We start from the raw sequence: 25,157 nt of genomic DNA, 5'->3' as shown, positions 1-25,157 counted from the left end.
ATGAGGATAGACAATGATGTGTTAAGTCATTGGGTGCAAACATTGGCTCTGATACCATGTAAGATATATGTGGAATCTAAGATTATCTCTCCAAAATAGCCCTTATAGAGAGATGATAGACTCTAACATATATAACCACTTATGTAAATCGCATCGCAACAATGTGAGACACACTAATGTTAATGTCATAGATCAACTAGACACGCTCTTGTAAGTCTCAAACGCACAACATATCTTAGAGTCTTCTCGTTATTCTTTTAGAAAGAAAATTATGGATTTCACATATATCTTACGTGGTATTAAATTCATGGTTTGTATGGCTATACATATGTTGGAGTGGCTATACATATGTTGGAGTCTACACTCTCTTCATATATATATTTTTGAAAGAACATCAATGACTCCACATATATCTCACATGATATCAAAGTCAACATCTAGTTCCTTCATCATTTAAACATCTTAGCTAGTATATCATCATCGGGCTCTGTCTTCGAGGGGTGTTATCCCACATTCACTAGATACAGCCTTGTATGACTTTACATATCTGTTGGGACACATATTTTTATACATTTGATAATGCAAAATATATACATTATAGTTATAGTTGTACTGCTCATTGTAGACAACCAGTCTTGTCTAAGTAAGTGTAAATAATACAGCTTTATTTAATCGTTGCAGGGATGAATCTTCTACTCGAAGGATTATCTGAGCCTTCTGTCAAGTATAAGTGTTCTGCAGCTGGTTATGGTTAGTGGTTTTGTTTTCGTAGGTTGCATCAAGATAATAGGGTTGGAAGTATTATGTTTGGTCAGTTATTCGATGAGGTTTGGGCATGGTAATATTTCAGCATAGGTGGTCTGTCGGGGAGTCAGACCATTATAGATTTCAGATATCGGAATATAGAAGTGGTTTTACGGGAGCTTAAGGTTTGCTTTCTTAGGGATGGGAGTTTCGGTTGTGTTTCGGTTGTTTTGGGAAGGTTGTCTTATGCGCAGAATCTTTGGTTGAGTTCCCCAGATTGTTTGTTTTGGTATGGGTATTAGTAAGGAGCGATTTTGAGGACGGAATCTAATTTAAGTGGGGGAGAGTTGTAACACTCGCGTTTGGATTTGCTTCGTTACTCGGGGTTGCGGCCCAATCATCAGTTGTCATAAGGTTTAGGGGCTTGGGAAAGGAAGGATTTGGCCCAATTCGAATGTAGTGATCCAAGTATTCGATTGTGTCTTCGGAGGCGAAGGGAATAATCGTAATTGGATATTTCGGTCTTTTATGGATTTTGGGTTTTGTTCAGGAGGTTTTAAGGTTTGGGTGTGTTGTTAGAAGCGTAGGGCTTCTCACCACCTTTCCGTGGATATAAAGTTCGTTGGAAACAGACTTGGGGCGAAGGAGTTATATTCGAATGAAGTTAAGCATTTTGGAGGGCCATCTAGTATGTGGGGCGTACTAGATGTGTACGCGAGCGTACCAAGAAAAGTTGACGCGGGTGGTCTTTGAGTACGCTCAGCGTACCAAGGGGTACGCGGGGCGTACTCCCTTCAGCCATGAAACCCTAAATTAGGACCCTTGACCCTATTTAAAACTCATTTCTTTCATGAGCCTCATCTTGTATCCATCCCTCAGCCTCCTAAACCCTAGAAGACGCCCTTGACCAATGGTTTTGTATCTAGGCTTGATGGGTGCAAGTTTTAATCTTCATTGTTTAAAAACAAGATTTTCTTCTAGCTATCCATATAGATGGGCGTGACCAACCTATGTCTCATGTGGAGTATCGTAATATCCTTAAATATCGGCTCATGATCCAAATATTTCCAACTGACGAGATATGTGAGAATAGAAGTCAAATGTAAAAGTATTGCATATTATTAGGGGTGAGATGAATAATTTTTGTTTCGGATCTATAGTTTAACTGTTCAGTTTTTAGACGGTTAAAATTTTCGATTTTTAGGTTTAGACGGTTTGGTTTCCAATTTTGAAGGTTGCAATATCAAAGCACAATATAAATAAAATTGTATATAGATAATATAATATTTATTTAGCATCTTTTGAGGTTGCATCATCAAATCACAACACGAAAAACATTTATGATTTTCTATTTATAAAAATAAAATTTTGATGAACATATGATGGGTTAAATAGAAGATGGTTAAAATCATGGGCGGATCCACAATAGATCCTGGGGTATCCCGGGATGCCCTTAAAAAAAATTCAGTATTGTAATTTTTTTAGAAAAATTTTGTTTTATGTAATGTATATATACATAATATTAATATGTTTAGTGAGATAATAACACAAGTTGTAGTTGGTTTAGATGGTTAAGGTATTAGGTGGTGTTTTTGGAGGTTGCAAGTTCAAATCTTTTTTCAAATATTTATTTTCTTTTATTTTCGCAGCTCTTTTTATATAGCTTTATATGGATTATGTATATTATATTATGATGTTGTGAAAATTAAACACAAGAATTGAGTTGTCAAAGTGGTAAAGCGTTGAACTTTTAACTTTAAGGTCCTTATTTTGAATCTTGGCTCTTACACGGATGTACTTTATTTTGTTTATCAGTTTTAACTTGTTTTTTAAAATTCTAAAATTGTCTCACATCGCCCATAACATGAAACATAGCTCCTATACATCTGTTATATAAGCAACACAAGCTTCTCAATTCTCAACAAGTTAAACTTTTGAATGGGTTTGGGTTTAAACCCGAAACCGAGTTTGGAAAACCGAGAAACCGAACCCATCGGTTTGGGATACCCCTTCACTTTGACCATGTCTCTGCCACTGGTTAAAATGTTTGAATAGAACTAAAGACTTAAGTTAACAAAGAACTAAAGATAACAAGTGTTGGTGATTTGTTATCATCAATATTATTTAAGTGTAATGTGATTACTTTGTTGACCAAAAGTGTTGATAAATATTAAACAAGTAAGGAAGGTGTGGAGTACACACTTGTTTAAGTTTGATCAAGTTTCAAAGTACACTGTCATTTAGGGGCGAAACCCCTAAACGAACGGGGGTCCGGGGGCAGCGCCCCTTGGAGCGGGGTCCAAGGGGCGGCAGCCCCTGGCGGGGTCCAAGGGGCAGAGCCCCTGGTTGGGGTCGAGGGTATGTTACTATATTAAAAATGCATCAGAAAATCGGATTTTCAGAGAATTGACCATTGTTTGACCCTTATCCAAACTTCCGTTTTTATGTCAGTTTTTATAGTTTTATGACAGTTTGAAACTGTCATATGACAGTTTTCAGACAAAGATCATAAAGTCGGTTTCGGTCTCATTTCTGGCATATACGAAACTATCATCAAAACATTCTAAGTTCTTGTCTCTCTGAGTCTTATCCGATTAAAGAATATTGGGAGTACCACCCAAATGCTTTAATCTGAAAGTGTTTAACACAATTCTCAGAATTCCAAGCCTTTTTATAACCCCGAAAATTTCTTACAACAAGTACATTTGTATGGTAACTATTCAATATGGTGCGCATAAGTTGTAAAGATAACTAATCACTTCTTACAAGGGCATGATACTTTTACTATTAGGACGGCTTTTAATCACTTCTTACAAGGGCATGATACTTTTACTATTAGGACGAGTTTTAAAGCCGTAAGAACTCCAGATCTCATGAGAACTATATGGTTAAATGTGCTTAGGCACAAACAATTTCTGGGATGAGTAATCGTCTGTTACTAGATGAGAGCAATTTCCATGATGGTTGACCGCCTTGTAAAGTTTTTGGTCTGTGTGTCTCAAGATGTTACAAATGATATCAAGCCAGGACACGGATCTATGTGTTTGACGAGGACATCGAACCTCATCAGACATCATCAGGAATATCAGGAATATGTCTGGTCCATAAAGATATTTTTTTATCTGTTACAGCTTATAACATATAAACCAAACCAAAAGATCAGAATTAAAAAAAAATGTTTTTAAATTCTTCTTTTCAATATAATTCGTTCCTTCCATTCATCAGTATTTACTATTCAAGTCACCTTCATTTTTGTAACGGATTTAACCCACCTACATATTGGGGTAAAGTTGAGACCCCATTGAAGTTTTGGCTGCAATTAAGGAATATGACGTGCGGAGCATAATATCATTACCCGTACGGGCCCCACTAATTCCTTTTTCGGCTTTTGTGCGATATTTTATCTAACAGACATTGTTTTCCTTGTTGATTATCCCCCTCTAAACGAAAGCCTTTGGTTCAATAATGATTATCGAAACATGGTAATTGGTTATGAAAAGTACAAAGGGCCTGACCCAGTGGGCTGTAATATATAAACGTACATATACATTAACATCCCCAGTCCCCACAGTCGAGAAATGTTGAGTCTGGATAACAATAACACAGAGATTTCTGCATTTATATTCTAAGGTTTATTATTTTCAATTTAGTTTTTCAGTACAATAATAGGATATTTCATATGGCAGAGTGTTAAGAGAAGAATGCCACATAGGCACATATGCAGTTTTTCACGACCAAAAGTTGTCAATTAGCTTGACCGTAATCTTATGTTATTAACCATACTCAGTTTTATAAGTTCGATAATATTGTCAAAACGTCTTTTTTGTTAAGTAATTTATAAAGCCTTTTGTCATTAAATAGTTTTATGTATTTTTCTACGTCATAATAGAAATTAGTTTAGATTTTAGTAATTAAAATATTAATCTCTCCCATATTAAAAATGAGTTCAAATGTATGCAGTTTTTTTTTCGTGGGAAATATTTTGTTTGAATATTCTAATAGTTTGAGCTGTAAAGAAATTGTAAGTTTGTAACCTGGCCATGTTTGTCCTTAGACTCGTAAATAAACAAATAAATAAAATCCAGTTAAGACATCCGATTAATGTTTATTTTGTTGAAGACAAGTAATCTAATATAATAATACTCTTTGCTCTTAATATATATAAAATAAAGTTATGTCAAATTAAACTATTATATTTAATTTAAACAAGGGACAAAATAGTCTTTGGCTTACAAAAGAGACAATAGATGGTCCCAATGAGAAGTTAGTTACACCGGTGGTCCATAAAATTTGAAAATCTTGCACCGTAAGTATTTATGGTTAACTCCGTTAAAAAGTAAGGGTTAAGTCCATATGAGATTATCAATATACAATTTCTAAACTTCAAACTTTTTTAAAAATGAAATGTACAGCGATCGTAGTGGTTTTCTTAATTTTTCAAGGTTATAGGTGAGAGGGCTCACCTATAACAATAGGCTAAGTTGTCCATTTATGATTGCTCCGCAGTCCGCACACCCTACTCCTGGCCACTAGAGCAATGGCAACGTCCTGATTCCAACTTGGGCAGATGGGATACATATATGAGATTTGTGGCAAAACAATTTACACGGCTTCATAACAAGAACTTGCAACACGCTTTTAGGAATTACTCACATCAATGGTAGAGTTGGGGAGCGTGTTACATAAAGGCGGCGTAGAAACTACATAAGCAGAAGAAACTTATAGAGGAATTGGAGTGCAAAGAAGGGTTGTTTTACTACTATTATGGAGAGGCAAGAAGGGTTATTTCATTATTATTATGGTGATGATTTTGGTATGTCTGTTATGTCTATTGTGTGTGTGTGAGAGAGAGAGAAGGAGAGAGAGAGAGAGAGAGATATGTTGAATTATGTGTCTAAGCCCATAACTATAATTGGTATGTACTTGAATTGAGAGTAACACAGTCCTTTTGGGATGTCTTAACACTAACAACTAGACATGATGACTTATTGAGAAAGAGAAAGAATTTATTATTTGATTAATAAATTTTAGTAAATGATTTATTAATGTATTATGGAAATAATATATTAATTAGAAATCATATTATTTAGTTAATATTTAATCAGAAATTAATTTGGAATTAATTTTTGGATTAAAGAAATTAATTAAAAGTGCAAGGGTCATTTAGCAATTTATTTATAGTTGTGGATTTGGGCTCTTGGACCACCCTAGAAGGGTTGGAGGAAAACTGCTAGGGAGGCCCTAGAATTTTCGTCCAAAGCCTTAGATGGGGAGTCCATGGACTGCTTAGGCCTTAAGCTAAGAAATTAGGGTTTCCTCCAGCAAACCCTGGCTTTGGCTCTAAGCAACCACATCTATATAAGGAGTTACACCCCCTGTTGATTTCGGCCACTCCAACCCTAAAAAGAATAGCCGAAATTTGAAGCTTCCTCCTACTCTCTCATATATCATCATCTTGCTAAGTGTGTTTGTGAGCCATTAGAGGTGTTACACTTGTGCCACTAGTTCTCAAGCTTCTACAACAAGGAATTGTTTGTTATTACTATATAACATTCAAAGGTTAGTTTACTATCTCTTGTTATGAATTTCGAAATTACTAGATGCCTCCTAGGGTTTCTCCTTTTGTGTTCAATACTTGTATGTTCAATTAGAGAAAACATAGATCCAAGAATTATGATTGCATGCACACATAGGGATTGTTTGTTATGCTCAAAACCCATCAAGAGAGAGAGAGAGAGAGAGAGAGAGAGAGTTTTGTTTTTTCTTTTTTAATTATATATCATTTTAATAAGTCAAAAAGTTAAGAAATGGTACATAAGTAATCTTTCATGAACTTAACCCTTACTTTTTTAATGAAGTATAAAGCTTTACGGTGCAAAATTTTCAAATCTCAAAGACCATCAACTAAACAAAATTTCCACATGGACTATTGTGGTCTCTTTTATGAATTATAAGGACCATTTATATAAATTTGTATTTAATTTAGACAAACTTATACGATTGGTCCATATCAAAGTAGTTGGTTGACTACAAGTAAAAAAAAACTTCTAGGTGCTTTTCCTAGTTGTTTCAGTTTCTTGTGTGGTTGGTTCATATGATTTCATTTTGTTCCATAATTAAATTACTATTATATCCTTACTAAATTATATTACATATAAATTGATTTTATTAAAAAAGTAGTTAAATAAACACCACCCATCCCCAAACTCACTTACTCACCAATAGAAATCCTTAAAAATATCGACATTCTATCATTTTTATTCCCTTATTAGACAACTATCACCAAACTCTTTTATCGACAACAAGAATTGTGGTTGTTGGAGCCACCTTTACTGCTGACCAACATCAGCATCATAGCTTACGTCGCTGTCGCCTCTTGTTTTCCCTTATTCATCTCAAACTCACTTCCGGCCAATGTCGCCTCTCGGCATCACCTTCCATCATCTCCAACCATCACCTCCATCGTCTACAACCACCACCTTCATCGTCTCCAACCATCATCTTCATTGTCTCCAACCATCATCGCCTCATAAGGAGTCATTGATGGTGTTGGAAGGGAGACCACCGGAGGTTGCGGGTTTCGCTGGGAAATTGACGGGAATAAGGAACAATGAACAACGGGAGGAAGGGTTAGGTTTAGGGTGGGTCAACACATTTTTTTTTCTAATTTAATTAGTTAAAAGAATTTGAAAGTAATATAAAAGAAAAAAATAGTCCAAAATAAGTTAAAAAGAATAGAAAAGTCATTTATATGCGTAAATGACCAAACACACAAAAAAGTTGAAACTATAGGGGCAATGCATAAGACATTTTGATAGTTGTCACTCTATGTAAGTTTTGACAAACCAAAACCAAAGAGCCCAATTGTAATTTTATCTTTAGTTTATAAAAGGATTTATAAACCAAAATAATATATTTCTTTGTTTTTTATTATGATACAAAAGGAATCCTTTCTAATAAATGAAGGTTTTTATTGCCACTTGTCAATCTATCATGAGTTTTGACACTTGTCATTTTGTGGTATTTTTGAAATAAATATTATCCACTTGTCAATTTCTGATTTGTTTCAATTTTTAAAATTAAAGTTATATATTTATATATGTAAGGTATTAAATATACTATATATGAAATTAAATTGCAATTAATATGTTTCTTCCTTTCTTATTTTAAAGTTTTACATTAGAAAATGTTTACTGCTTACATTTTAATGTTTAGTTTTTTAAAAAAAATTAACCCGTATAATATACGGGTCTCACACGTAGTAATCGATAATGTAAAGCATGGTAAAAGTTCTACTTCTACCGGTTCTACCCAGATTATGACAGTCTCTTTCTCGAATATTAAAAATAAAATAATATGTTTTTTCCTTTATTTTTTATGGAAAAGAAAATAAAAGTAGAAAAAGGAGAGTGTTTGGTCAGCATACGTTAAATGAAATGGCGACAAACAGCCAAACATGAGCCAATGCGTTTCCAGCAAAGAAATAGAGGAAATTACAAAACTGGCCCTGTATTATTGATCATACAAATATTTTGTATCCATATTCCATAGCAGTTAGAGTCTTGGAGATTATTTATTAACTAACTAATAAAAGTTAATAAATCCATCAAAATTAGATATTACTTTTGTACAAATGGGTATATGAGTATATCCAAAGATCCGTATGACCTATATGTGTAAACTGAAGTAAAATAGGAAATTTCTGCATGTTGGAGATACATAAGGGACTAATTTTGTAAATCAGTCAAGAATCTTTCATCTATTTCATTATCATCATCTTCGCTCCATCCACTAACGCTTGCAAAAAGCACATCTCTTCCCCGGCGTTGGTTGATATATAAATATCACACAGTTTCCCAAAAAAACCCATTTCTTTGCGCTGCGTCCATCCTTCTCAGACATTCCCCACAATTTGACCTCTGAAAACAGAAGGATTTTGACTTCGATCGACAAATCCAACTCAAATTTCAACAAAACTATCTGAATTTATCAAAGGTATGTTACCAATCTAATCTTTCTTTCAAAAGATATAACATCCAGCAGTTTATGTTCGTAGTGCTTTCTCGAGATTGATGATACGACCAAACCCAACTTTTTTTAAAATATAAAGCAAATTTGATTATGATGGGATTTCAAAATAGTAGATCTTTTCTGCTCTTGATGTTCATGTTGTTCTTAAAATTGACGATTCCAACATAACCCCAGTCATTTCTAAAGCTAAAAGCAACTTTGATATGATGGGGTTTCGTAATAGTAGGTTCTTTTCAGTTTTCAACAATTAATGACTAGAAACTGATGATTTCAACAAGCCCAACTCTTCTTTGAAACAAATGCAACTTTGATTTCGACGGGGTTTCAAAATCTCAGATCTTTTCAGCAATTTATGTTCATTTTTCCATCAGATCGGATTGGTAAAGTTGAAAGGCTTTAGGATTTTCTTTTACAGGTGTTGGTTCAGATTGAATTGAATTGAAAAGGGTATAAAGGTTTCACATCTGATTGGTTGTTGACAATAGGGAGGTAGAGGAAAAGATCGAGATCAGATCCATAGGGGAAAAGGGCAATTATGTCTTTTACCGGAACACAGCAAAAATGCAAGGCTTGTGGGAAGACTGTTTACCCAGTGGAGCTTTTGTCTGCTGATGGTATTGATTATCACAAATCTTGCTTCAAGTGTAGCCATTGCAAAGGTACCCTTAAGGTATGATGATGATGAATAATTTTCTTTTAATGTTTATTTCTTATGATCTATATTTTAATTGTACGATAATTAGTTCTGGAATTGATGTAAATTATGTTGATAATCATTAATGGCGCCTGTGGATCTAAGATATTTGTTCAGGGGACATTATTCTAATTAACATTCCTTGTAATATGCTTGTCCATTATGAATTAAGATAATGAAATGGGCACAACTGTATAGTTTATTGATAATCAAGAATGGTTGACTTTCAGACCAGTTATAGTTGACTTTTCATTGCAAACTATTTATCATTCTTATAAAATGCAGCAAGAATTGATGAGTTTATACGAAATTGTGGAAATAAAAAGATAAATCAAGAATGCAAGTCTAACCTATTTTAAAATCTAATACCAATGAAAATTGTTTTGAATTTGAATGACATTGCACCGATTTTAGACTGAGTAATTATAGTTACATTTCAGTTGAGCAATTACTCATCAATGGAAGGTGTGCTCTACTGCAAGCCTCACTTTGAGCAGCTCTTCAAGGAGAGTGGAAATTTCAACAAAAACTTCCAATCACGTATGCTTTTTTCATTCTCATTTGCATTTTGTAGGTTCTTTTGATCATTTTTAGTTTGAATCTTTGACGGGTTGTCGGGTTTTTTTTTTTTTTTTTTTACAGCTGCAAAGGCGGCTGAGAAGTTATCTCCAATGCTGGTAAAATTTCGGTCTTTTTTACATAAATATTAGGCCATGATTTTTATTTTTTTTGTCATTAAATGATGTTTGAAAGATATTTAAGGGTTAAATGGTCAAAAAGAAACAACACCTAATTATGATTATATGTGTAGACAAAGTCACCGAGCAAAGCTGCAGGCATGTTTTCGGGGACTCAAGAGAAATGTGCTACTTGTGGCAAAACTGCTTATCCTCTCGAGAAGGTATGTTATAAGGCTTATTCATTTCATGCTTAAAAATCACAATGTCACTTAAGAAGATGAGAATCCATAAGTAAGGTATCAGGTTTACATTTGAGCACATTGTGATTACCTCCCACATGTTGGCTGTTGGCATTTGCCCTTTTTTCTAATATTCTGATTGGTATTTGTTATTTAATTCAGGTAACAGTGGAGAATGAATCATACCACAAGTCTTGTTTCAAGTGCTCCCATGGAGGCTGTTCTTTATCTCCGTCAAACTATGCAGCATTGGAGGGGATTTTGTATTGCAAGCATCATTTCTCACAGCTCTTCAAGGAGAAGGGGAGCTACAATCATCTCATCAAGTCTGCATCCATTAAGCGCTCTGCAGCAGCAGCAGCAGCAGCAACAGCAGCTGCAGCTTCTATCCCAGAAGTTTAAGTTCATCATCTTCATCTTCTTACCATTTTCCAACAAAGTTTTCAGCTTGTTTTGCTTGTGTTTGTCTTTTATTGGTTATCGTTTGATGAGTAAGCTTTCCTTTCGACTTATTGACTTCCTTTTGTTTGATTGGTTGGTTCCATGGGTGCCCATATTTATCTAAACATACTACTCCCTCTGTACTTGAAATTTAGTTGTGACTTATTTCTCATACACTCAAAACTCTCTTTTTTCTTGCGTGTTTCTTATGGTTTCAAAGATACCACCCCAGAAACAACTGTTGAATAGATATAATCATGGAAAAGGGGTATCCAACACACCCTAATCTTGGGATTTTGAAAAGTTTTTAAACAGATAAATCACTACAAACTTGATATAATGTAATTTTGTGGGATTAATTCTACAACTCTTTTTCCATAAAGAATGTAACAAAAGAAGAATTTTCTCTAATTGGGGAAAGTCTAGAGATGTGTTAGCCTAAGGGTTTCCTTGCCAAAATTGTTCCTATCAATGCCGTGTCCTTGAATGCAGAAGCAAAAAACGAGTCAACTCAGCTTAAGTTAAAAGTTAAAAACAGTAACATTTTCTCATTTGGAGCTACGTTTCTTAACTTCTCCATAGAGAATAACACCAAGAACTGTGAGTGTGTAGCCAGCCATCCCAGTCACAGAAACAGGATTCCTAAAAATTAATATTGAGACAACTACTGCTACTGCTCCCTTTGCATTTCCAAGGACCTGCACCAATCAACCAGTTAAAAAGATGAAAACTTCTATAAACTTTTGTAATTGTCAATGACCCAATGATACTAACCTGAAGTGTAAGGGCGCTTGTATGTTTTGTGACCAAAAAATTGGTTAAATTCACAAAGTAAGCAAGTGAAGAGTTGAAAATCAAGAGCCAAATGATCCCAAAATCTTGTCTAGCGAGTGCTATTGTTATGCCGACCACATTCTCTTCCATGTACATTGTTGCTGGAAGCAGGAGTATGACAGCAATAGGAGCCATGTACAGAAGGAGATTCATGGAGTTCAGCTTCTCACTTAAGCAAAATAACACGTATTTACTCGTCAGATATAACAGCCTTGATACAAATCAATGGACCTTGATAGATTATGGTAATGAAGAAATGTTTACCCTTCAGAAGTAAGCAATATCCCTTGTACCACGGTTTTGAGTGCTCTGGCAGCTGTCGCACCAACACACATTATGAATCCAAACAGATTGAAACTTGGCTCGCCCTAAAGAAGTGAAATTAGCAAAAGAACATACTCAAAATCGGAGCTGATTTGACTAATTTCAGTAGATTCTTATCCAATTGAAAAAGAATAGAGATGAAAACATACCCCACTGGCGATAACAACGCCGGTGACTACAGGAATGAGGGTGATATACGTAAGCCAATCTTCACTCTTCAAAGTCATGAGGTACGCAAACACCGCCGTGAAAAATGGCGTCGTAGCGCCAATTGCTTGATTAAACGATACAGGCAAATACCTAAGCGAGATATTACCACTGACAACCGAGGCACAGAAGATTAGACTCAAAGCAGAGATTTTAACGAATTGAACACGAGATCGGATGGTCTGCAAAGGGACTATTTTCATCCATGCAATGGCGATGTAGCTGAGCAAAGCGCAGGAGGACATGTGACACATTGTAAGAAATATTGGGTACTTGAATCCGTAATTGCTTAACAAGTATTTGTTGAGTAACAACACACCAATGTTCGATGAGTACCATGCTGATACGAGCCCTAACGTAAACAATTTGCTCGATGGGGGGCTCTTTATTGCCGACATTTGGGAATTGGAAACAGCAAAAAGTAGAGTATAATCGGTTGCTGTGTTCCTCTCTGTGTAATTACTAATTAGTGCACAGAGCGCAATGAAACTGGAGGAGAAAACATCAGGGGACCAAGAGAGAGAGAGAGAGAGAGAGAGAGAGAGAGAAGAAGATGAAATGAAATGAAAAATAAGGAAGTGAAAACGTGAGAAGGATAGAGTAGGAGAGGGTGGTGGGTCGCGTTTTGAGGACCGACGAAGATTATGCATTGCTCCGATTGAGAGAGAGATATTACAAGTTAGAACTATAATTATTATTATTATATTATTATATATATATTAAAGTTGTGGAGGAAGTAATAGTGAAGTTGGCATATTTTGTCCAGGTCCCTTGATTTATATATCCGGTCCCTGTACTTCTTTAATTAATTTATTCATGTCTTTTTGTTTGTGTTCCATTCAACTTCCCATTTTTTTGGCAGAATTGGTCCATGTATTATTGTTGGAAGTTAGAAATACTAAATTTGGATGTTTTTTGGCAACTTTGCTCATTATTCTTTACCCATTTTGACACTTTTGGTCCTTGCAATCAATATTTTTACACTTTTTTGGAACCTTTTAATATTTAAAAACTTTAACGGTTTGACAACTTTGATCCCTTTTCTAAAAAATTGCTAATTCCTACCCCTTTAATTCTTTAGCAATTTTCACACTTCTGGTCCTTGCAGTCAAAACTTTTATATTTTTTGTCTGGGGCAAAGCCCGGACTTTTCATCATTGCACTTTCTATGTCTGTCATATTTATCAATTCGGAAACAACATTGAAAGCTTCTGGCCCCGCGTAGCGGGGTAACCTTTCTAGTTATTATTAAAGTTATGAAAAGTTTTAACAGTAAAGTGTGGCACCTTTTTTGTCAATTTTGGTCCTCCAACTTACAACATTGACCCTTCATCTTTATGCTTTTGTTCACAAACAACCCTTTCACTTTGGTTTGAATTTTTCATAACCCTCGCCTTTTATTACATATTATTAGTATTTAGTCTTTTGGCAGAAATGGTCCCTCGTCATTATTATTATTATTGTTAGACAAAATTACACGATTGGTCCCTGTGGTTTACCAGATTTAACATTCTCTTTTTGGTTTTAAATTAATGTTTTATTTATTAGAAAATACTCACCCAATACCATAAACCCACCCACCATCTGTCATCACCACCACCACCACCGCCAAAATTACATAAATGGTCCATATGGTTTACCCATGGTGACAAATTCAGTCCCTACTACCTGAAAAGACCAAATTACCCTCACATTAACGGACAAAAAGCAACCAACATGCTACTTTACTTTACAAAGCAATACCTTCCGACCCCGGCAACGCCGGGGAATCTTTTCTAGTTTTCTATTAATTGTATAAATATTATGTATTATGATATTATTTATTCGTCTATAATATTTAACTGTTTTAACACCTACACCTCTACATGTAGGGATGTAAACAACTAGGCGTTTGACAAACAGTTCCTGAAATGTTCAACAAAATGTTTGGTTGTTTCAGTTTGGGATCAATATTTCGGAGAAAATGATGAAACCGAACGGGGTAGTACTCAATCCCAATTTGAGGTGAAAGTGGGAATTGAGCACCTTGTTGAATCTTTGGAATCGGTTCGGGTTTAGGTCAATACCGACTCGGGCTCGGTAATTGATCTAGTGTGCTCATCTTTACTCTTTAATGATACTCTAACACTTGTATTTCGCTTGAAGGGAACAAAATCTCACCACTTTATTAAAAGTTACTAATTTTCTCTTATGTTATTTTGTTAATGCTTGCATTCTGTTGCCAAATTAACTAATTTTGTAAAGAAAATGAAACAAACGAATGTTGTAACGAAAATGAAGCATAAACACAAATTTGAGATGATTTCATAAACTGAACCAAATCTGTATCTACTATTTGTAAACTATCATGTTGTGTTTTGTAATAGTGTATGTGTATAATCATTTTGACACACCAACATACATTGGAAATCCATTTAGATAGTGGCGGAGCTAGATGGGGCGTTGGGGGTACTACAGCATCCCCAAAAAATTATTTTATGTATATAAAAAAATTTATTTGTAAACATGTTCTATGTTATTGTACCCCCAACTTAAGATATTGTACAATGTTTTTTAATGTCCGGGATATAATAACTACATAGAATATATATTGATAATGTTTGTACCCCCATATCAAAACTCATGGCTCCGCCACTGCATTTAGATGGATAGGGGAGATAGAATGCTGACAATCTTTCTTGAAGAATGACCGTGTCATATAGTTATCTTCCGACATGTTCGTTACGATGACCTATAGATAACTCTAAGAAGGAAAAATTACATCAGAGTTAGCAGTAACGCAAAACATGACAAAAACATGGAACAAACATATGAACCCGAAAACGTGCAAAATGAGGCAAATAAGGAAACGGTAAGTCAATATGAACAGTTAAACAATAACATGGAAAAAAAAAGGGCATCCGAACTCTATTGGAGCCCAATTTCAACTAAAAATGATTATATGTCACCGATTGGGGTACAAACCCAAGTCTTAGATCGACAATACATATCACGTATATCCATGACATATCTCCTCGGGTCCTCTCTAGTTTCTAAGGTCCACTAAATCGTCTCTCAAGGTATACTATGATATTCTTTTTTCCAAGTTGATAAACACCATATGAAGATCCCTACTTCTTTTTCTATATTTCTCCCAAATATGTGTAAGGAGATGGACCGCCTTAGTTGTTGACCTCACAGACACGAAACCGAATTGGTTTTATAAAACAGTCATGATGCTTTTTAACCTACCATATAATACTCGATCCTATAATTTTAGGGTATAACTAAGTAACTTAATACATCTATAGTTCCTGCAACTTTGTACGTCGCCTTTATTTTTATAAATAAGAATCACTATACTCGATCTTTATTCTTATTTCTTATATAGTCATATTGACTACTTACCAAAAACTTATAAGCTTCAAAAGCTTAGGCGGGAAACTTTATAGTTACATTAATACTCAACGTATACATGATTTATACATATTGTATAGTTATATATTTGCATATATATAAAGTTGCAAACCACACATGCAAGTGTATAAAAACATGCCACAAACAAATTATATTTTTTCGTAATGTTGTGTTTGTAAGGTCCCCTGATCGTATAGCCTAAGTGACAACCATATTAATGTATGACCCAATGTTGGTCTCCTACAAACGTTTCATCATAACATGGGCTCATCAAAGAAACGATAATAGGTCCCTTTCAGTCATGCATTCCCTTGCGATGTTCTCCTTCACAACCAGTCATGTTCTCTTACTATATTACCATACATACTTAAACAACACATGAATGACATTATGGATCAAAGAGGCACCCTTCAATCACAATAGGCGGTCTAAGAGATGGCATGGTCTTCATTAATTCAGTTAACACGGTCACAACATTATTAGGCCGTGCCAATCTGTTTTAAGAAAACCTTATTTTTGGGAGAGAAAAAAAAATCAAACATCAAGATTTTATTTCTAAGAAAATAAGAATAAAACTATCAACCCAAGCATCTGGTTAACATGGAAATATAATTACCATTCCATTTTTATGAAACCTTTATTGAATATAAAACCTTCGTGTTGGTAATTATTAAATTATTTTGCAACAATAACAATAATAGATAATGATAGTAAACATTAGTTTGAGCCACCTTTCTTAAAATCATGATATTGATCGAAAAATTTTACGAGAAAAAAATGATGATTCTAATAGAAATAGGATCATCCTTGTAGCAAGATTGGACCTAGGATTATACTATAGGATCGGATGTAGGATCATCCTACGGTAATCTCAAATATCAATTTATATATCGAAAGCGAAGGTAACATCAAATATCAGTTCAGAGCATTGGGTGTGGGCAACAAGATGCAACACCAAGTTATGTCACCTCACATGCCACATAAGCAAATGGTGTTATAACACCAAGTGGGGAAATGAGCAACAAGATGCAAACCAACTTTTTGAGAATAAATATTTTTTATTTTTGATTTTTTTTTCGAATTTGGTTTTTTTTTCCTTTTTTGTTTTTTTTCCTTTTTCGTTTTTTTTTCCTTTTTACGTTTTTTCACTAAAATGAATATATTTTTATAAAACATAAAATTTTAAAAACCAAAAAAAAAAAACATAATATTTCAAATCTAAAATTACGATTACAATTAAAAAAAACATAATTTTAAACCTAAAGTCATAACTAAAATATCATTCAAATTACTCATAAAATCCTAATTAACCCAAATATTGCTTCCTAATTTGTTCCTTCATCGTTTGTAGCACCGCTAGATCAGCAGGCGCCAAACCCTCCTCGCTCGTCCGAAGAATTGACAACTGATGTGTCATTAGTTTCCTCTCTTTTTGCGTCTGCTTCTCTCGTGTCTGCCTTTCTAGGAACTCCAAATGACGACGTTTCAAGTCATTTTTTTTCTTTTATTAATAAATTGTGCTCGTCGAATTTCGCTCTCGTTTCCGCCGCATCTTTTGTTTTCGCCTCAACCTCCTCTGCATGTCTTGCAACGCGCCTCGCTTTGTCGCGTCCGGACGGTCGTCGTGGTGGGGATATCTCCTCGATATCATCCGGGATCTCATCGGTGTCAGCGTTTAGGTCGGTGTCCCCGGCAACGACGCCAAAACTTGGTGGGATGTCAAGTCCACTAAGCAAATTACACCCTTTGTTTGCAAATAAAACGTAATATAATGGTAAAAAAGGGTATCGATCCTCTGGGAAATGGTTGTATTCAATCACCAATGCAATCCAATAGAACTAGTGAAAATAAACTAACTAACTACAATTAAACTAAAAAGGGGGGGGGGGGGGGTGTTATGATTGCTTGAAAACTAAAAGACTTGAATAACTAAAAACTTGCAATTAAGCAAGAAAGTGAGATGCTCACAAATTGGAGAGAATTGGTAAACCAAGGCAATTCAACACAATGAACATTTGTGTGTTTATCATTAGGATTTAACATGAAGCTTATCATTCATCCCAAATTGGTTATAGCAATCATGAAGCATGATACGCCAAGATTTCTCATAGGTAGTATGGAGGTTGGGGAAGCCCACAACACACCTTCTTAATCAAGATCAAGGGTCAATTGAAGCAATTGAACCCAAGAAATTGATTAGCCTTAAGAATGAAGAAATCCCCAATTCCTAGAGGATGTCAATGCTTACACATCCATAAAGGAGTTATGATTCATAAGCTAGAGATGATTTCTACCATCATAAAGCATTTGTTCTAAGTAAATCCAATGATTCAATGCTAAACCAAAGAAATAAACCAACAATTGCTTATTAAAGTACCAAGCTCATGATCAAAGCACTAAACAAGCATATGAAATATGAACTAGAATCATAGACATAAGATAAATGATAAATAAGCATAAATCCTTCAAAAACCCACAAACATTCAGAGGTTTTAGCCAAGATCTACCAAAATAGAGAGTTTAGCCACTCATGGCAATAGAACAACAATCACAAAAGTCTAATTGCATAAAGAAACTACCAATAACTTGGAAAGATGAAAAGAAATGAGTCTTGAGTTCCAAAATCGCCTTCTTCTGGTCTCCAATGGTGTAAAATCGAAGTTATGGCTGCTAGATCTGATCCCCCAAGGTAATGGCAAGCCAAATGACCAAAATGCCCAAAACTGGGCAGTTGCGCGGGTACCCGCGCGACGAAAATTCCACCCGCGCAAATGTTGTTGTAATGCTATTGGTCCTTCATTCCTCCACTCCATCCTTCCACTACCAAAGATTCCTTTGGTCCCCTCCATATCCATGTGATTTAAACCAACCAATCATCTTTTAGCTTTAAGGAATGGATGCTCCAAGCCCAAATTAAATGTTTATGACCCATCTTTACAAGCCCAAAATATCCAAGTCTTTAACTCTTAAGGCCCAAATCTCCTTTTATGGATCCGCCAAGCCCAACAATGTCTCGAGAGCCCACTAATCCCGTTTCCAATCAACCCGCGTCCGCAACGAACACCGAAAACCCTACAAAATACCTCATGCAACATAAAAAACACCCGGTATGATCCATAATAAAGAAAATAAATAAAATACAATGCAATAATGATAAAAAGAGTTAAAATACTAAAATAAACTAATAAAAATAAGGAAATAAAATAAGCTATCAACCGAGCTCGAATTGCGAGACCTTTTGGATTGAACCTCTGACAAATAGGCGTTTTATTCCACCTTGGATCCGCTCGCAATAACTCCCATGATTTTTCAAAGTCGAAAACATGTCCCATTTCGAACCAATATTGTTCCTTTGCAGATTTGAACAAATCGAAGTCGGTTCCGCTTTGCTGTTGCGCCTCAAACCGGTTGTAAATATCGTTGAATTTGTTGCACCGCTTAGTTATTTGACCCCATTTGCTGCTCAACATGTCATTGTTGCGATACGGTTTTTTCTTCAAAATAGCGTGAAACTTGTTGCGCACCGCCCCCCAATAAGCTCTTTTCTTCATTCCATTTCCGCGGAGTTCGTCTTTTGAAGTAGTACACCAAGCCGTCGTCAAAGCATATTCCTCCTTCGGTGTCCACCATAGTGGAACGTCTGTATTTTCTGTTTCAACCGCCATCGATTTCCCTTTTGATTTTGCTTTCCCTTTCCCTCTCCTACTACCTCCCGCTTCCACTTCAACCGATGGTTGTGTTGTAGGTGGTGGTTGGGTGGTTGTTTGTTGCATCGAAGCAAAAGTAGGGAAAATATTTTGTTGCAAATTTTGTTGAAGATAAGGTGAGTTGGGAAATTGCAGTGGTGGTGAAGCGGGATTGAAAGCAGCACCTTGGGACGATAAAAGGTTAAAAAAAATTCATAACCCGCAAATCCGAGAAGCGAGGTTGTGTTTGGTTGTGTGTTTGGGTTTGATGATGGAGGGGGGTGTTTGGGTTTGACGATGGAGGGGGGTGTTTGGGTTTTTTTCCATTTTTTGATTAAAGAAAGTGTATAAAATATAGAAAGAATGATACAAAGATGTAATAATTGAATTAAAACGAGTATATATATAAAGGTAAAAAGCTAAATTTTTTTTTAAAAATTTTGAATGCCCAACATATCTTTTTTTCCCGTTTCAATACCTCACAACGGCCACGAGAATCGGCTCAACAAGATGCAACGAGTAGAGGAGGGGGGGGGGGGGGGGGGTCGGGTCGGTGTTCCCCCGTTACGACGGCATTTCCGTCATCCACCTCAGCCACAACGAGTCTCAACAAGACCCATACCACATACTCTCATAAATCGAACACATAGCCTTAATAATTATTCCATGATTCCATCCAACACAAAATCAAGCCTAAACAATTCATCCATCGAGCTCTATGCCAAACATCAATGTGGCTTAATAAAGACACATGGCTTCACAACATCGTGAGTAGTAATTTTATACCATGATTTTATAATTGTTAAACAAATATTTGTTTTTTTATGCATCAAGTTTTGTTGTCGCTTGTATAGTAGATATAGAATTGAAAAATGATATCAATATAACAATTACTTCAATTTGGTAGGATCTTGCATAATGAAAACCATCAATCTTCAACTTGATTTAAACAATTTTACCTTGGTCCAAAACGATATCCTATTAGAATTTGATCATAACATGCATAGTATATAATGATGAAATTCATTTGAACATGTAGTCTTGCTCTCTTTAAGAAAAGGTAGAAGACATTGTAATGCTCTAGACATGTTTCCATATAAAAAAATAAAAGCTTCCATCACAAACCATCAAAAAACTACTACAAGAACAATGAAAATAAAAGCAGCAACATCCTCATACCAATGTTGAATAAACCTGCAAGCACAAAGAGATTACAATGAATTACAATCAAGTGAAACTTCAAGCAAGCATTGTAGTTGCAAATCAAGAATATAACAACCTCTCCATTGGCAACAACATTTCATAGGGATACTACACACTAGAAGCTACAACTTATCAATATGATCAGCATGTGCAAATTTTCTATCAATTGTGCTGGTTGACATATTTGTGTATGCATAGAGATCATACACATACATGTTCAAGGAATCAGATGTTTAACAGCGATGAATGATTAATAAATCTAGTAAATGATTGTGGGTCAACTTATTTCTATTTGTCAGCTTATTAGACAGGAGAATCAACTAGCTAGAATGTAGCAAAATGATGAATTGAAGACTTAAATTACAGGTTTTCATCCCCTCAAAAATTCATAAACAATCAATTGAATAACATATTTCTAACAAGTAAAAACAAAATGAAGAAGAAAATGTATAAAAGATACCTCAAATATTGCTTGGGTACATGAACACTCTAACCCTAGATCCCTGCAAAACGAAAGAGACAAGCATTTATCAAATTCTGACACCAGAAATCATTCAATATGCTGTAAATATGTTTCATTTCTGATTTATAAGTGTGAATTACCATGGATTTGGGAGGAAGATTAGACGTGAACTTAGCACGCACAATACCAGTGTTACCATGAGGCCTAGTAACCTTTCCCCAAATGCACCTGTAATGTGATCCGTTCTTCTTCACCTTTGCCTTGTAGACGTACGCCATCCGTTTCCCTTGATACCATCCTACCTCCTCTTTCGTGTTAACTCCTTCAATTTGAACCAACGATGTATTTGGGTACTGGTTCGACTTCGACCTGAACCAAAACATGAGAAAACGTCAATAAACTTCCGATTTCAATAACAATTTCATTGAACAATCTTATCAATGTTATTTAGAAGATGAACTTTACTTTACCTCTTGTAGCCCAGAATCGTTCCTCTGGTGTAGAGTCTGAAATTGAAAATCATAAGTAAGCAAATATGTTCCAAACAGATTTTGAATATGATTAGGAGACTAAGGGTTCACAGAAGAGAATAGCATTATACCTGACTCTTTCCCCTTGACGACCCTTCACCATCTTCCTTGAGCAGAAACTTACCGACCGCCTGCACTGATAAGAACGAATAAAACCCTAGATCTCATACGAGACGATGATTTATACTTTTATAGATGTGGATTATTCGGGAGCAAAGAAAGTTAGGGCTTTGGATATAAATTTGTGGGCTTGAAGATGGTTGGGTTTCAAGATTGCTTAGCCCAGATTATTGTTTGACCTGTCCATAAATATCATGCTTACTTACTTCCTTTGACAAAATGTACGTTAAATTTACTTATCGTTAGACATTTCTTGTTTCGAAATAATTTTTTCAAGAATCAGCAATCAAAGGTATTATTAGTTTATCATCAAATTAAGTGTATGAAAAAAAGTTGAAATCGGACCCGACAAACTGAACTGAACCTGAAAATATAAGGAACCGAAAGTTAGAATGATCAAAATAAAGGGTTGTTTTTGACTTTTTGTTACTTAATATGTATAATGACTTAAACACCTAATATGTACATCTGATGATGTTTCTGGACATAATGACTAAATAAGTTAAGCCAAAAAATATGGTTTAATATAATAGCACATTAATCATTTACCTATTTATCGTTTTTCTTTTTTTCTTCCGGTCTTTTTTCACTTTAAAATTGATGAATCCCTTACCTAAACTGATAAATATTATAAATTTGTTCTTCATAGTATACGTATAAATATTTATTTAGGCTATTTATTAAGTGTACACATATTTTATATACCCTAAATTGAGTATGTTATTGAGTTTATCAAATTGAGTATGTTATTAAGTTTCAAAACTATAACATGTATTATTTAAGCTAGATTTTCAATGGTTTATCAAATAAAAACCTACTAAAAATATATATTTTTTGGTACAATCAACCTATATATAAAGCTTTTTGATTTGCAGTATAATAATTATATTTGCTTTTTTTAAAATTTCGACCATTATATTTCTTCTACAATAAATATAATTTTTATGCTCTTAATTATAACAATTTATATATATATATATATATATATATATATATATATATATATATATATATATATATGTAATGCCCGTGTTTCTAGGCTAGACATTTATATTGATATTATAGTCTAGGTTAACCTTTGTAACTCATTTTGAAGAAATGAAAAGGAATTATGTGAATTATGTGTTTTATGCTTAATTATTAGGGCTTAATTAATTAAGAATAAAAATGAGCGTCAAAAATTAAATTTTAGATAAAGCCGATATCTATTAAGAAACTTGAAGTGGGCGTGACAAATATTACAAATATATAAAGAATGCCGAAATCCGAGTTATAACTAAGAACTTATGACCTGTCGAAGTTTCGCGACAAACCGGCACGGGGCCGAATGTCGTAAAAAGTGAGTTTTTGATAAACTACTTTTTGGCCTTAGTGATCTAAACGAAACTTGTAGTGTTCGTTAAACCGAGAGTAGGTATAAAAAGAACGCCCAAATCTGACTTCGTATGAGGAAGTTATGATTTTTCGAAGTTTCAGCTTAGCAGTAGACAGCTAAAAACTCGAATTTTAGATCGAGTGATTTTTAGCCGACACGACCTAAACGAGAATCAAAGGTCTCGTCATTAGTAGCACAACGGTAAAAAGTCTGACGAAAACAGACGTCGGATGAAGAAGTTATGAATTTTTAACGGATTTCCTGTCCCGGTCTGTTAAAAATAATAATATAAAAATTAAAGTCAAAATTAGCCGACGAAGTCTAAACGAAAGTTGTAGAGCGTAATTTTACCTACGTGTGCATATAAAGAACGTCAAAAACGGAGTTCGTATGCGAAAGTTATGGATTTTAGAAGTTTTGGCGTGAAAATCGAGAAAATTCGCATAGTCACGTTTTGCCACGTCACCTTCGCTGAAAGAGTGCCACGTGTCCGAAATTGGTGAGTCATGCGAAGCCACGTATCACCTCCCTCGCATGAACAGTAGCTGCGTGTCGGATTCTGATTCGACCGAAGGGAGGCCCAATCTGAAGCTCGCACCTGGATCGAGCCTCGCACGCCTTAGCCTTCGAGCCTCGCACATGGACCACTAGACCTCGGTCCAATCAGCAGCTGCCACCGAGGCCTTCGCACGTGCAGCCACCTGCGCACCTTCGCCTGCGGACCCCACCACCGGAACCGACTTCGGACCCCCTATAAATAGAAGGGTCATGCGAGCCTTCTCGGATACATTTAGAAAATCACCATCTTTCACCCATTTCTTCATATTTTCTTCATCTTAGCATCCCCCAAAGCCCCGGTATCGATTATAAGCCCCAGAATACGCCACGAAGAGCCCGTGAAGCCCGAAAAATTTATCTTTTCGGTTTCGAAGCCCGACCCTCGCAGAGCCTGGTTTCTGAATAAAACTCCCGGTTTTATTAGAAACGAACGTTTTAGGAAACGAATTGTTGCCCGATTTTCATCAAATCAAGTGAGTGTGTAGTCACTTTCATTTTACACATAGATATGAAGTATTTACATTATAATACATGCTATATGTAAATATATTAATTGTTTATTTGAGGTGACTGTTGAGTTGATGTTTTATACAAGTTTTAAACTGTATATGTATTTTTATCTACAAATATGTTGGGTAGAACATGGGTAGATAGTGATGTGTCATAAAATAAAAGTGATGAGAGGCCTCGTTGTGATTTGTGATTCAGTCATCTAGCGGAGTTTGGATGACGACCACGAACTTTCTAGACAGTCCAGTGGGAAGCACTAGCAGGCCCGCAACCTGTAGGTGTTAATGAACTTGGGTGTTTATTCGCTGTACTCCATCCCTCTCATGGTTACCTTTAGGACATGTATGGCTGAGGAAACCCCTTAGCAGTAATGTCCATCCCGATCATATTCTTTAGGCTAGGTCCCTTGTGAAAAGTGTTTAGGGACGTAAAGTGAGGATAACGGGAACGGGTAATCAGGGTTATTGTTGATTGGTGAACTTAATAAGTTTATTATTACTGTGGGTTGAAAACCCTATATGCTCACCAGGCTCCCAAGCCTGACCCACTCAGTTTTTTTATGATTACAGGTAGTGGACCCCGAGCATAGTCGGAGGATGACGTGAGATTTTTGGATTATAGGCCAGTAGTTGTAAATAATTGTAGTAAGGCTTATAATGTCTTGTTTATGCTTTTGATCTGCATCGGAACATGACATCCCGAGGTTTTGATATATATGGAAAATATATACCTTCTTAATGAAGGGTTTTGATAAACTTTTATCATATGTTGTTTGGGGACCAATTCCGCAACATCTTTTGAAAAGATTTCTCTGATTTTATTTTAAAAAGCATAAATTAAATCGGTCTTTTCTGGCCGAGAAATTAGGGGATGTCACAGTTGGTATCAAAGCATTAGTTTAAGCGAACTAAGAAATATCCTACGATTTCTAGACTTAAACTTAGAATGCTAAGTGATGATTGTGAGATGAGTGTCTCCCATATTTTAGACACGAGCACTAGTTTATTTTAGGAAAGATGCCTAAAATGCCCTTATGTGCTAAATGTTATGTGTTTGCCATATGTGCCATTATTTGTTCGGATCTATGGTCTGTTGCAGACCGGATCTGGAAACCTAATGTGT

At 35.3% G+C, this 25,157-nt stretch overlaps 4 protein-coding genes across 6 annotated transcripts; 1 reads left to right on the top strand and 3 right to left on the bottom strand.

The window, feature by feature from the left end:
- Positions 1–8,524: 8,524 nt before the first annotated feature.
- Positions 8,525–10,979, top strand: LOC145161323 (LIM domain-containing protein WLIM2b). Of its 3 annotated transcripts, none has more exons than XM_079080825.1 (6): positions 8,525–8,739; positions 9,261–9,445; positions 9,910–10,009; positions 10,112–10,146; positions 10,281–10,370; positions 10,551–10,979. In XM_079080825.1, exons 2-6 carry the CDS (start codon positions 9,311–9,313, stop codon positions 10,788–10,790), a joined length of 600 nt encoding a protein of 199 aa, XP_078936951.1. In that variant the 5' UTR covers positions 8,525–8,739; positions 9,261–9,310; the 3' UTR covers positions 10,791–10,979. The 3 variants fall into 3 exon arrangements, with proteins under 3 accessions (XP_078936951.1, XP_078936949.1, XP_078936950.1); XM_079080823.1 differs by having other exon boundaries at positions 9,191–9,445; XM_079080824.1 differs by having other exon boundaries at positions 9,176–9,445.
- Positions 10,980–11,117: 138 nt separating this feature from the next.
- Positions 11,118–12,851, bottom strand: LOC145161322 (putative sugar phosphate/phosphate translocator At3g11320). The gene is made up of 4 exons (XM_079080821.1): positions 12,137–12,851; positions 11,928–12,031; positions 11,604–11,832; positions 11,118–11,527 (listed from the first exon to the last, which is right to left on the bottom strand). The coding sequence occupies exons 1-4, from the start codon at positions 12,842–12,844 to the stop codon at positions 11,378–11,380; spliced, it is 1,191 nt and encodes a 396-aa protein (XP_078936947.1). The 5' UTR covers positions 12,845–12,851; the 3' UTR covers positions 11,118–11,377.
- A 1,072-nt stretch (positions 12,852–13,923) lies between these two features.
- LOC145158605 (uncharacterized) lies at positions 13,924–19,363 on the bottom strand. Its single transcript, XM_079077480.1, has 3 exons — positions 18,826–19,363; positions 14,095–14,099; positions 13,924–13,977 (listed from the first exon to the last, which is right to left on the bottom strand). The coding sequence occupies exons 1-3, from the start codon at positions 19,361–19,363 to the stop codon at positions 13,924–13,926; spliced, it is 597 nt and encodes a 198-aa protein (XP_078933606.1).
- A 900-nt stretch (positions 19,364–20,263) lies between these two features.
- LOC145161324 (large ribosomal subunit protein eL33y) lies at positions 20,264–21,677 on the bottom strand. Its single transcript, XM_079080826.1, has 5 exons — positions 21,544–21,677; positions 21,413–21,448; positions 21,083–21,311; positions 20,940–20,982; positions 20,264–20,470 (listed from the first exon to the last, which is right to left on the bottom strand). Exons 1-4 carry the CDS (start codon positions 21,573–21,575, stop codon positions 20,941–20,943), a joined length of 339 nt encoding a protein of 112 aa, XP_078936952.1. The 5' UTR covers positions 21,576–21,677; the 3' UTR covers positions 20,264–20,470; position 20,940.
- Between the last annotated feature and the right edge of the window lie 3,480 nt (positions 21,678–25,157).

Source organism: Lactuca virosa, chromosome 2 (assembly GCF_052849685.1).
Source record: "Lactuca virosa cultivar CGN04683 chromosome 2, Lactuca_virosa_CGN04683_v6, whole genome shotgun sequence".
Taxonomy (NCBI): domain Eukaryota; kingdom Viridiplantae; phylum Streptophyta; class Magnoliopsida; order Asterales; family Asteraceae; genus Lactuca; species Lactuca virosa.
This window is presented reverse-complemented; position numbering and strand designations above follow the sequence as displayed.